Below are 12372 nucleotides of genomic sequence, written 5' to 3'. Positions count from 1 at the left end.
CGGTTCTAGACCAAATGTACTAGGGGGGCCAGGAGGGGGCCAGCGTGTTTTCACAGGGGCACAGAGGAGCATGAAATAAAAAACAGGATAGCTGCATGAAGTGAGACTTCTATTCAATTAAGTTTCATTAAAATTCTAAATGTCTTTTTAGGTGAATATGCATTCAGAATTTTGGAGTTTAAGTTGAAATTGCAGTTTTCTATAAAATCTGAATTAGAGTTTAAGAAAAACTGTTAAATTCAGCTGTAAAAAATTTGAGTATGTTATTAATTTGTTTTGAAAAAACCAATTAGCAGATGAAAACTGGGATCATATCTCAATACCATTTAAGCCATCACCTTATTTTTTAAAAATTGTTAATAAAATACAATTTGTAAAAAAAAAAAAATGAAATAGATGTAAAGGACCTTTCAGTAACCTTGCTTGTTGCAGGGCAGATCATCTTTAGAAATTCTTTGAGTATTATGTTTTCAGTACAGGGGCCATAACAGGGGCCAGGACATTATCTACAGGGGCCCTGGCCCCCGTTGGCCCCTGTCTAGAACCGCCCATGATCTTCAGTGATATTGAGATAGGATCCCAGTTTTTCATCTGTTGTTTAAAAAAAAAAACAAATAAAAAAATACTCTAACTTTAACAGCTGAATTTATCAGTTTTCTTGAGTTCTAATTCTGATTTTATAGAACACTATAATTTTAACATAAAGTAAAAAAATTAAATTCCTAAATGATAAATGTATATTGACCTAATATTCCAAATAATAGCCTTATTTGATCTTTATATATATATATATATTTAGATAGCTACAATTTCTAGAGTTGCTTTTTTTTCTATGCTAAGGGACTTTTATTTTGATTTGATCTATAATCCAAATAAACATGTTTTGAGCCAAAAATAAATATTTTCAGTTAGAAGACATATAATTTTAATTAAACCTTATTGAAAAAATTTCACTTCATGCAGCTGTTTTAATATATTTGAATACCTTGCCCGTTTTTTCTTTTTTTTTTTTTGCTTCATGCTTTTCTGTGGCCCCATGAAAACACGCCCCTCCCCGGACCCCTGGAACATTTGGTCTAGAACCGCCACTGCTGCTGGATGAGAGCTCAGATCTGATGAATGAACCGGGGCAGCATCCACGTTTTACGATCTAGTAAAAAGTCCGTGCACTCGATCACGTCTGCGTGTCTCACACGGTCTCACAGAGAAGCCACCATAAACAGTGAGGCATCATGCGTGTGACAGCAATTCCCTTCAGCAGCCGTGACGCCAGGAGGCGGGGGCGGCTGTCCGTGGTGCTGATGGCAGAGACGCTCTCCAGCTCCACGCTGCCGCTACTGCGCATGTTGCATGACAGGTACACGCAAGCCTCCATCTTGAGCATTCCGAGCTGAGGCAAAAGGGCAGCAGCCATATACGCTGATTCCAAAATAAAAACAAGCTGGTTAAAAAAAAAAAAAAAAAAGAGAGAGACAGAAAAAAGAAAATAAATAAAAAAGAAAGAAATTTGGCATTTTGCCGAGATGTAACTTTTCCTTCCAATATCCGCTCAACAATTTGCTTCTCAGATCCGAGCGGAGAACAGGATGGGAAAGGAAAACAGCGACTGGGCTGCAAGCCTCTGATAGGGATTTTTTTCAGTAAGCTATTCTGGATTTATATTTTTGAATAAGTGACAGCATCATCTCCAGACGGTGAGTGCAGCTGTGCATGGCCAGTGATGAACGACTTTTGTGTGTTTGTGTTTTATATGTGTTCATAGCATGAAGTGAAATCTCTCGCCTTCACATGCATCTCTCTCCTGCATCATGGTGGTCGTGATGTGCTGTTTATTCCCCACTCCCATCCGTGTGCTCCCCTGAAAGTCAGAGCGTCTTTCTTACTTCCAGTTGTTAGAAAAGGACACCTAGAGAGGTGCAGCTACAGGTTGGAGGATCCCTGGGCTGCCTGTCTTTTTGGGGTATTTGTTTATATGAATATAAGCAGAGGACGAGCAGGCCTATGGCCAGGGTCTTATATACATTTGAATTGCTATAATACTACAGTAAAGGCCTATTATCTTGTAAAAAAAAACAAAAACTTTAATTTTATTGAATTGTATATATGTTACAAAAATTAACAGCAGCATTATTTGAAGACAAGAGCTGAACATGACTAAAACGCCACTGGGTAGGCAATGTGAGTCACAGTGTGACACTACCTCTCTGTATGTTAGTAATATTGCTACTGGTAAAAGAGAACTGGGCAAATCTTGGTAATAATGAAACAATGTTGGCTAGGCCTGCGCCATTGTTGATTAAAGTCCCTTTAATCTATTTATATTTCTACACTGGGGAGTTTTATATGTTTATGATGGTTTCTTCTGAGTTTTAAATCCCCAATGAAGGTCTTTTTGTGTTGAGTTTTTATGTTCACCTCCTGCCCTTTTTCAAAGCATCCATTTTATGTTAATTGGAAGTCCTCATTTGCTCTTAGGCAGTCTTTCGATCTTAGAGTTACTCTTTGATTGACAGGTGATATATGCACAAGGCCTATATGACCTTGCATGGATAAGTGAATATAGACCATAGGCAGATGCGTTCTAAAATTTCTGATTCTAGTGTAAGTTTGCCCTGCAACCTCTGGGAGGGCTTCCAGTTAGTTCCTTTCCTTTTGCTCTTTGAGAACTAGAAGAGACTCTATTTCCCTGAGAAACTGAATGAATGTAATATCAATCAACCACATCTGATAGTGAAAACAAATTTCACAAATATGCACAACACAAAAATCAAAGCAGTATCTCAGATCCATCACAGTTAGACAGTGGTGGTTTATATACCCTGATCATTTTCTAATTTCTGATATAGTCATTCATGTTCTGCATATAAAACTAAAATCATTCCCTACACATTTTTGATTAACATTTTCTCTTGTTTTAATTTATGTTTATCTAAGGATTTCAAGACAATCTTTTAATGTTTTTAATTTTGTTAAATTGTATTTTTTTTAAATCTACATTCTACAGTATTTACTTCAATGGAATTTACCTTAAGTATTTGTTTTCAAAGGTTATTTTATTTAAAAGAATAATAATTAAAAAAAAAATTCTTAGAGTGTTTAGCATTTTGCACTGTGTCTTATTGGGCCCTTAATTGGTAGATATTGAAGTGGAATTTTATGCAGCTTCTAAGACTCTCAGTGGTCACCAATAATCTTTTTGTCAATAATCTTGGCACAAAGACTGAGGGAGTCTGATTTGGGGCCCTCAGAATGTCCTTTTCGCTTTTTTGCAGATTGTTTGACTCTGTTCTGGCTGAACTTTGCAGTTAAATATAGAGTACCCTCTATCAAGGTAGACATTTTTTTCTGGTTCACCCTGGCTGTCCTACCAGAGGAATTCAAGTATCTTGGTGTCTTGTCAATGAGTGGTGGTGAGAGGAACAGATGGGCAGAAATACTGGACTATGATCTTATGTAATGCAGATGTCGCTGTTATGTTTCATATGGTACCACATTTGCTTAAGAGAAAACATCTTGGTGAAACTATCCATCTACTTCTCAGTGGACAGTTGCAAGATAGGTTTCATGACCCAAAGAACAAGAGCTCAAAAAGAGGCAAATAAAATTAGCGTCCCCCAGGATGTGACTCAACCTTAGATAAGGCAAGGAGCCTCTTTATCAAGGAGGATATTCTGTTTTATTAAACTTCTACTTATTTGTGCTAAAATGATCCAGTTGAAGTGGCTTGGACTTCAGATCAAATTTTTTGGGGGACACTCTGGAGACCCCAGGGCAAACCTAGAAGATGGTGAAGGGAAATAAATATATATCTTCTTGTCCCTTTGATGCCTTTTGGGGAAGTACAGCTGTTTAATTGCTGACCTGTTAACCCATGGCCTGATATCAGATACCGAAAGTGGAAGAGAGGTGATGAATTGACAGATGACAGAGTTGAATTAAACCTATAAAATCCTCTGACAGTAATGTTATAAACTCACAGCTATACTCCTTGTTTTGTTTGAGAAACTGTTGCAAAAGGTCTGAAACTTTAGTTGTTATTGTAAAGAAAAGGAATGAATTAAGGTTATGCTGGATAAAGTTTGTAAATTATTATCTGAAGTGCCATGTCCATCAATGACAAACTGCTAGTTGCTGCCATAATAGAGTTTTGTTTTGATTTGTCAACCTGTTAAAGTGTTGTTCACTAAATCCAGTCGACAGGATGTGTTTAAATGCAGAGTAAAGAAGCTGAGCAGATTTGAGGACAGCCTTTCTCTAATAGAAACTAATAATCCATTGCAGGCCAGGAACAGACAGGGAGTTATAGGGCCAAGGCAGCCAAGAGGAAAGAGTATGTCTCTGTCTAGACACTAAACTGCCTCAGTTAATATACAAGCTTGCTGGCAGAGTGTATGTTTGGGTTTGGAGGAGAGACTGCTGGCTTTACTGTTTGTCTCCAGAGTGGCTATGCAATACGAGGGCACAGCTTTCTAATATGCAGCATGAATCACAGGTACCATGGTTGCTCGGTGATTAATGGCTTCTATGTAGGAAAGGAATCCCTGTGCATACATGGAAGCATTTGTGTGTGCATCCTCATTTGTAGTTTTGTCTTTTGTAATTGTAAGACCATACTCATGTACATCCATTTAATGCACATTTAAGCTTTGTTTCATAATGATTATAAATCGAAATTAAGATAAAAGTCAGATGTGAATGTGTGTGATCTAAATGGGAAAATGTTAATGCATCATTAAAAAAGCAAGGAAAATGCTTTCTCTCATGATCAAGTAAGTAAAATAACTTCATTTATTTATTTTGCCAAAAGTCATGCATAAGTGATTATCAATCTATATCTTTCTTGTGATTTAACTGTTTTAACCTCCACAGGCTTCACTCACACCACAATGGAGAAGACAAAGTTTGCCATCTTCCTTTTGGTCATCTTTCTTTGTCTAGAGGGAGGATCAGCCAAAGACAAAGGAGCCAAGAAGGGAAAAAAGAAAGGAAAGCAGGTTTATTGTCCATCGTGAGTATACAAAACACAACACATCTATCATTCTGTGCACGGTAACATCCATATACTGTATGCCTCTTGGCATGTATTATTAATTTAGGCTGATACCAGCAACACCTTCCTGCTCTAGACGAACAAAACAATAACATTTTTATTTGTGCACACTTGAGGTCAGAAATCATATAATAGAAATAGACTCAAGTTGCTTGTCACTGGATTTTTTTGTTGTTTTATTTTAAGTCCAGATGATCCTGTTCAACTTCCTCTTTATCAGCTTTTTTCCTCTGGCAAACATTTTTAAAGGTAATATTTGAATATTTACATTCAATAAGTGACTGAATTTTATTTTGGTATGCCAGTTTCTCCTGCCCTTTAGATGTTGTTTAAGATTCACACATATGTCTTGGAGCTCTGTGTCTAAGTTACAAGGATGGACTTTGATTGACCTTCTGATTGGTTGATTAATACAAAAACCTCTAACTCGCAGGGAAATCGTAACCAATTAGAGATATCACATGGGAGCTAAGATCAGAAGTACACACATTTGTTTGTCTTGTGCCACTCACCTTTGAAATGCATACAGTATGTTTAAGCATACAAAAAAAAAAAAGAAAGTGCAACAGGAGTGCTGAAAAATCAAAAGTCAGTAAGGGAACAGATTTGATAAAACCTTTTTTATTTTGAATTATATTTGCACAGCATCTATACATGTTTCCGGCAGGGAGTGCATTCTCAGAACCTCCAGTATCCGTTAGGTCAGATATCGTTGCTTGATATGCAGGTTTGGCTTGTAGTCTCCAGGTAAATATAATCCACAGGTCTTTTGGATTGAGGTCAAGGTTCTACCAGAACAGTGAAAACTTAAGAATCCTTATAACAGAAAAAAATTTGTCTCACCCCAATAAAATAATTTCACACCATAATCTGCCTTACTTTAAACTTGGTATAACACAATCAGCAAGTATCATTTCATTAAGGATCTCTAAACCCAAACTACCCAAAATGGCATATTCTATTGCCTTAGAATGATTCACTCCCCCTATGAATAAAGAAGTGTTTTGGACACCAGTGTTTAATGAATAACAAATTTGCGATAGAAGCTATTAGGCTTCAGCATTGCTGTTTCTGACAATTTGAGACTTTCTGCATGTCTTAAAATATGTCTTGTTTGAGAAGGAGAAAAGGGGAATTTAGGCCACTAAATTCAAGATGATTAATAAAGAGGATTTTGACAAAGTAAGTTGTTGTGCAAACATCTTTGAAAGATGCTAAGGGTTCTTGAAAATGGGTTGAAAAGATTTCTGGTCTGCTTATTTTGCTGCCTTCCATGTTTAAAGGCTGCGGCTTCTTTTGCTAACATAAAGTACCAAATTCTGCAACCCTGGAAACTCTCATATGATTGGCTCAGGAACCTAGACGTAAACATAGGCTACACACTGCATTGAAGTAATTTTGCTACATAACTCTAGGTTCAGAAAAAAAAAAGAAACTATCATTAGGAGCTACCATCGCAAATAACGATAGTTCCATCAAATCTGACAAACGAGAATGATTATCATTATTTTTTTCAGTAAATGCATGTCTTATCACTTCTAAAAAAAACAAACTAGCACATGTTATCCTGTTATTTTCCCAAAAAAAAAAAAAAAAATGTTATTCTGTGTGTCGTTTTACACCAATAAACTTTGATTTATATTTACCTCATTGGAAATATTTTTCCTCTATTCACCATGGCAGTAAATTTCATGTTTTTCAAGCACTTGGTAAACCAGATAGTTATTTAAAAGGCTGTTATTGTTGATTTACTCTAATCCACACAGCATCAAAATTGTGCTTACATGCATAGTGTGCATATAGAATCTTAGAAGAGAGGGCTCACATTTCTTCTACATATTATTCTTGAATCTTTTATCGGACAACACTGGGGATAGCACATACTGATACAAAGTAAAGTCAATCAAAATGCGTATAACTGTAAATTTGATGACTCCTTAAAAATAGCAATACAAAGTGTGTTCTTACAGAAAATGTAAAATGTTTTTTTTTAACTTCTGACAGGGAGAAGGATAAATATGTTTCTAGACATAACAGTTGTTACCTTAAAATTTAGTAAGGGGCATTTGATACAAAAAATATCACTGGGGATGTAAACATACTCCACCTGTCACTGAAGATGTTTAGGGTTATGTTATTCTACCTCAAAGAAATTGCTGTTTAAATGCATAGCTTGCAAATTATTGTACCTTTTATGTTGTTGATGAGCCCATATAAACCTCTGACCCTAAATGTAAACACTGCTGTAAACATAAATAACCGGGACAGTTCTTCAATTACATGTGGTAGTTTTCTGACCAACATGCAGAATGATACTAGGAACACAGAGAATGGTAGGCAAGGTTGTTTATTTACAGAGATTTCAATAATAAGTGAGTTTGACAGAAGGGGAATTCTGGGTCCAGAGTTTTACTAACATCTGTAGTGGAGGGAGGAATTTTTGGCCAGAGTTTATCGATGGAGCAATATTGCAGGAAGGATTGTAGAGAGTGGCTCACTGCCAGAAGCTGGATGTAAAGGGTTGAGGGGGGAGGAGTTCCCAGAATTTCTGCAAGAATGATTGGAGCTTAAGTCTTTGAGTTTCTTAGAGTAAGAGAACCAAATACTTAAAAGAACATGCAGGGAGATTAATGTCAGTGATGGGGTGCACTGCTGAAGATGATCATGATTTGAAAGAGTTCCAAAGGAGACTGTCACTTGAAGTCAGAAGTTGGAATCCACAGAAAACACAAAGATCAATTGCACTACAGTAAAGAAAAATCAACTGATCTTCAAGAAGGTAACCAGACAAATAAGGACTAATTCAGCAAGATTATCAGTTATTGTCCTGCAGTTGCTCGAATCCCCAGTTAACATTATTATAAAGATTACTGACAGCTGTGCAGTTGGTCACAAGCGTGTCATGCCAACCAGAGGAGACTCTGTGGCAAAAGAGGAGTCACACCAACACAAAGCCAACCTTAGACCATCGATCATAACAAACGCTTCCCAATCAATATATTGTCCTCAATCAGTCACCTACTGAGCTTGGTCAAAGCCTCCGGCACATCATATTCTGACTTGAAGGGGGAAGGCCTCTCATAATATCTTGGAGCTAAGGATAACCAGCCATTGTATTACGTGACACACACATGACACGCGCAATGAGCTGCAACAAAAATTGTATTTATTTATTTTTTTATTATTATTTTTTTATTTTAACAGTGTCCTGTCTTGGCAATGTGGCAATGAGAACAATTGTATTGATGCCAAAAAGAGCCCAACAGATTTTACTTTCACAAGTGGAGCAATAGGACTATCGCCATAGTGTTCCGCTTGTTTAATGCATATTAATTGCTTTATTACAATTATGCACGGAGTTTTACAGATTACATGGAAACTGCAATGTAAATAGAACAGAAGAGAAAAACAGAAAAACAAAGGAGAAAAGATGAAAAAAAGAGGAGATAAAAGGGAGATAATGATAAAACATTTTCAGTCTGCTTCATCACCTGCAAAGAGATGTAAAAAGAACAACACAACCGACAGACATGGTACGAGACATACAATAAAGTAACACCTAGATACTATCGCTGAAGTAGTATTATTTAATCTGACATGTACTCTGTGTTACCTAAAGATAAGAGTATGGGCTTTCTGTATGAAAAGCCTATATGGTTTAGGAGTTAGGTTAAGGGATGGGTTAGAGCTGCTTTAGATAAAAGCAATCCTTTTGACAGAGGCTTAACCAAACATCAAACTTTGATGAGTTGGGATTGAGAATACATTGTCCCATTTCAGTAGATCCTGTTAATTATAATTATAATCTAAATTAGTTCAGCAGAACACATTTAATTACTGTTTATAAAACCCACATTTAGTAGTAGTAGTCAACCGTTTAAAGCCCTACTGAAAAGAACAATAAAAAACACAATGTAGTTTACCAGAAAATATATAAAATATAATTATGTCTCATCAATACAAAGTGGATTATAAGAGTAACATGACTAGACTAAAGTCCATTAAACAAAGATTCTGGAAGCCTTTATAGCTTAATAGGTGGGGATCAAAGTTTAGAAATGCTAACAATTATATTAAAAAAGTATTAAAACTTTTGGAAAGATAAGCTAATCTCTATAGTTTCAGGGCTTTAGACAGTTAGAACCACTATGGATTGTTTGATCAGAAATCTTGATGAACATAGTATGCCTTTGTTAATGATTGTTTCTGTTTTAGTCAAACTGACAGCTAAACCTATTTACTTTAGTAAACAATATGACAACCAGAACATGCTTTTATCAGCTTTATTCATCGATGAGGCGTTTCAGAGGGTTTGCTTCCTGGAAATTTTAGAAATGCGTCAAGATGCAAAGACATAGTCAGGCATAAAATTATCATATAAAGATTTTACAGCAGAACTATGGATATGAGGGTTTAAAACAAATCACTGATGAATGTTACTCATAGATTTACCAGTTTCCTCTTCACAAATAAGCTTGAATCTGTTTCCTCAAATGGCACTATAACAGTGAGGTTTCATAAAATGAGCAGAAAAATGGTAAATGTGGCTCATGTAGTGGCATGCACGGGCTGCATCGGGACATATTTTGGGTTTAATGCTGTGGATGCCACAGTGAATCAAGAATACCGCTTGGTTTCAGTTAAGCTGTTGTGCTTGAGGCTGTCAAAAGAGCTGGTTAAAGCGGAATGAGGAGAAAGGGATGTTTTGTGGAGGGGAATTGTGTGTTGCACTTTGATCAAGGGAAGAGCATAACACATACACGCTGCAGATCATTCCTGTGAAAGACTTTGACTCATCCTCAGAGCATAAAGTTTACTTTCAGAGTGGTAAATTCTTTGCCACCCATGAAGAGGCTTTACCTCCATCTCCCCCACCAGATTCTCCCTAGTCTTTGCTTTTTTTTTCAACATCATTTTGTAATATTTAAGCTGCAGGAAGAGAAGACATTGGGCTGAACATCAATTAAAATCTACACCTTGTAATGATAATATTTATGAGACACTTCTTATTCACAGTTATTGTAAATAACACCCTGGTGTAGGTCATGTTAAAGTCAAAAGGTAAGTATGCAAAGTAGTCTTTGAAAAGAAATACTATTTAAGTTAAACTTACTGCTTGAAAATGTTCATTTATTTTAAAATTTCTGAAAATACAAAATGATGGAGAGATTTGTTGGCAAGCTCATCAGTTAATGTCTTAAAGGTCCTAAATGTTGTTTGTTCATGGATGATCGCTAAAACGTCATCCATTAGCCCAAGGCCATGTCATCTTTAGCAGTCAGGATTTCATAACAACTCAGAATAACAGAACATCTAACTTTGAAACCCTGCTTCACTCTAATATATGTTGGGTGGTCCAAATTTTAAAAGCCAATTTAATCCCAAAGTGGTTTGTCTCATGTCATGTAGTTTAATCAAAAAGTACACAAAGCAGCTCAGAGTAGGCCCACTGTCCATTTGTGTTGCTCATCTGCCATCAATTTCATCTCTCTCTCTGTCATTTTGTTTGCAGAGAGCTGTCATCTGAGGATCTGGCTCGAGTCCCAGCAAATACAACCAGTAACATCTTGAACAGGTTACTGGTCAGCTACGATCCCAGAATAAGGCCCAACTTCAAAGGCAAGTTACATGCTTTGGAATATATTTCATATTTAGCTGATGTCTTAAAATGTTAATTACAAACAAAGATCTTCCGTTTTTTTGTCTCTATAGTTATGTAAGGAGTATGTAAGGATTATGAAGGGACAGATATTAAAGTGGGGCTTGTATTTTTTTGTAAAGTGCAGTGATTAGACACACCATTATGACCACTTGGCTTGAAAAAAACAAAAAGCAAAACATCCTTGACACTTTGAACCAGCCCCCTCCATCTATGGCCAATAACATTATTTATCTATTTATTTTATTACATTTTTGCAAAGAAATAGGACATTAAACCTTTAGGGGAAGTACCCCTACCTGCCATTCCATGGTTATGCTGCTGATGCTGCATCAATAAAGTCTATGAAGCTACCCCAGGAAAATACCTAATAAAGGTGCTGTAGGTAGAGATAGGAAAATACAGAACCTAAATTTTTCCCTCCATCTGATTTAGAGGCAACTTGCTTAAATTAGATCAAATAGGGTCTAAACAGGACAGGTGAAATTTTACCCTTCAAATGCCAAACCCCCTGAAACTGATGTTTTTATTTAATTTATATATTTCTTCCTTATTTCTTGAAATGATCTCTCTAAGAAAACAGCATTTTATCAGCACAAATGAACCCATTATGGATTGGTCTTTGTGGGAACTGGAGCTAGACAGAGCAATTTGATTCTAACATGAGGCAGTCTTAGTTTTAGTGCTCACTGAACAGGAAACAGCTGTCTGGAATGTTTGTGCTCTGCTATGCATATCACAGAGACTAATTACTTTGCTGCATCCTCATGGAAACAGGTAAAAAATACAATTGTGACCCTTCTGTCTGTCTGACTGATAGGATTGTCGTCCTTCAACAGTTTCCGTTCCCTGGCACTTAGGTATTTGAGGCTCTGCGTTTGATACAGTATGTAGTGGGCTTCCTCTCCTTTCCTGAACGCTTATGATTAGTCCTTTAGCCAAACATCTGCTCATGAGAGCTGGATGTCCATGAACAGCCATGTCCTAATCTCCTGCATTAATATCTGAACTACACATTGGGCATCGCTTTTTAAGCTGTTTTAAAATAGCAAGCTGCTTGTACAGATCATAGAATATACAAGGAAACAAAAAAATGGCTTTTAGAGTATATATTTAGCTCAAATTGTTTTAATATATGCAAGGAAGATATGAGCTCTGTGCAGCCCCTGTGTAATGCGCATCAATTTTAGAGTAGCGCTTATTCTTTGACGCTTCAGGTGAACACCTAAAAATGAACTATTTATTCAAAGCTTGGTGAGGAGTCAGCTTTTGTGAGGGGTTTTATTAGTTTATGCAAAATGGTAAAGAGCAGGGAGATGCCAGCCCAAAGATTTGCAGGTTTTGCATCATGAACAGATGGGTTGCTTATGAAAATAGTTTTTTTCTTTGTTTTTAAAATGTTTAGTTTCACCTTTGTTAGAAAGGAAGTACCTCATAAAAAGAAGGTAAGCTACCAAATATTATTGCTTAAAATTCTAGATTCTACAGGACGCATTTGAATTAAAAGTGATAGGAAGATAGAAGCAAAGTATGAAAATGTGATCTAAAATAATGATCAACCACAGTCTGAGGAGGATCGATTAGCAAAGCCTCTTCATGAGGTTGCTTCCACTAGCAAATGACATGACATGGATGGATGGATGGATGGATGGATGGATGGATG

The 12372-nt window shown here is 36.5% G+C and overlaps 1 protein-coding gene across 3 annotated transcripts in view; it reads left to right on the top strand.

Annotated features, from left to right (window-relative positions):
* Window positions 1–1241: 1241 nt before the first annotated feature.
* Window positions 1242–12372, top strand: part of glrb (glycine receptor beta) — a 33417-nt gene continuing 22286 nt past the window's right edge. For 2 of the 3 annotated variants that reach the window (XM_015385808.1, XM_015385809.1), the window contains exons 1-3: window positions 1461–1694; window positions 4870–5008; window positions 10563–10669. In XM_015385808.1, coding sequence (XP_015241294.1) covers window positions 4887–5008; window positions 10563–10669 — 229 coding nt within the window. In that variant the 5' untranslated portion in view covers window positions 1461–1694; window positions 4870–4886. Of the gene's footprint in view, window positions 1358–1460; window positions 1695–4869; window positions 5009–10562; window positions 10670–12372 lie in introns of those variants that run through there. The other variant, XM_015385807.1, reaches the window with a different exon arrangement.

Source organism: Cyprinodon variegatus, unplaced genomic scaffold (assembly GCF_000732505.1).
Source record: "Cyprinodon variegatus isolate N-32 unplaced genomic scaffold, C_variegatus-1.0 Scaffold349, whole genome shotgun sequence".
Classification (NCBI taxonomy): domain Eukaryota; kingdom Metazoa; phylum Chordata; class Actinopteri; order Cyprinodontiformes; family Cyprinodontidae; genus Cyprinodon; species Cyprinodon variegatus.
The sequence above is the reverse complement of the archived record's forward strand: the minus strand, read 5'-3'. Positions and strand labels throughout refer to the sequence as shown.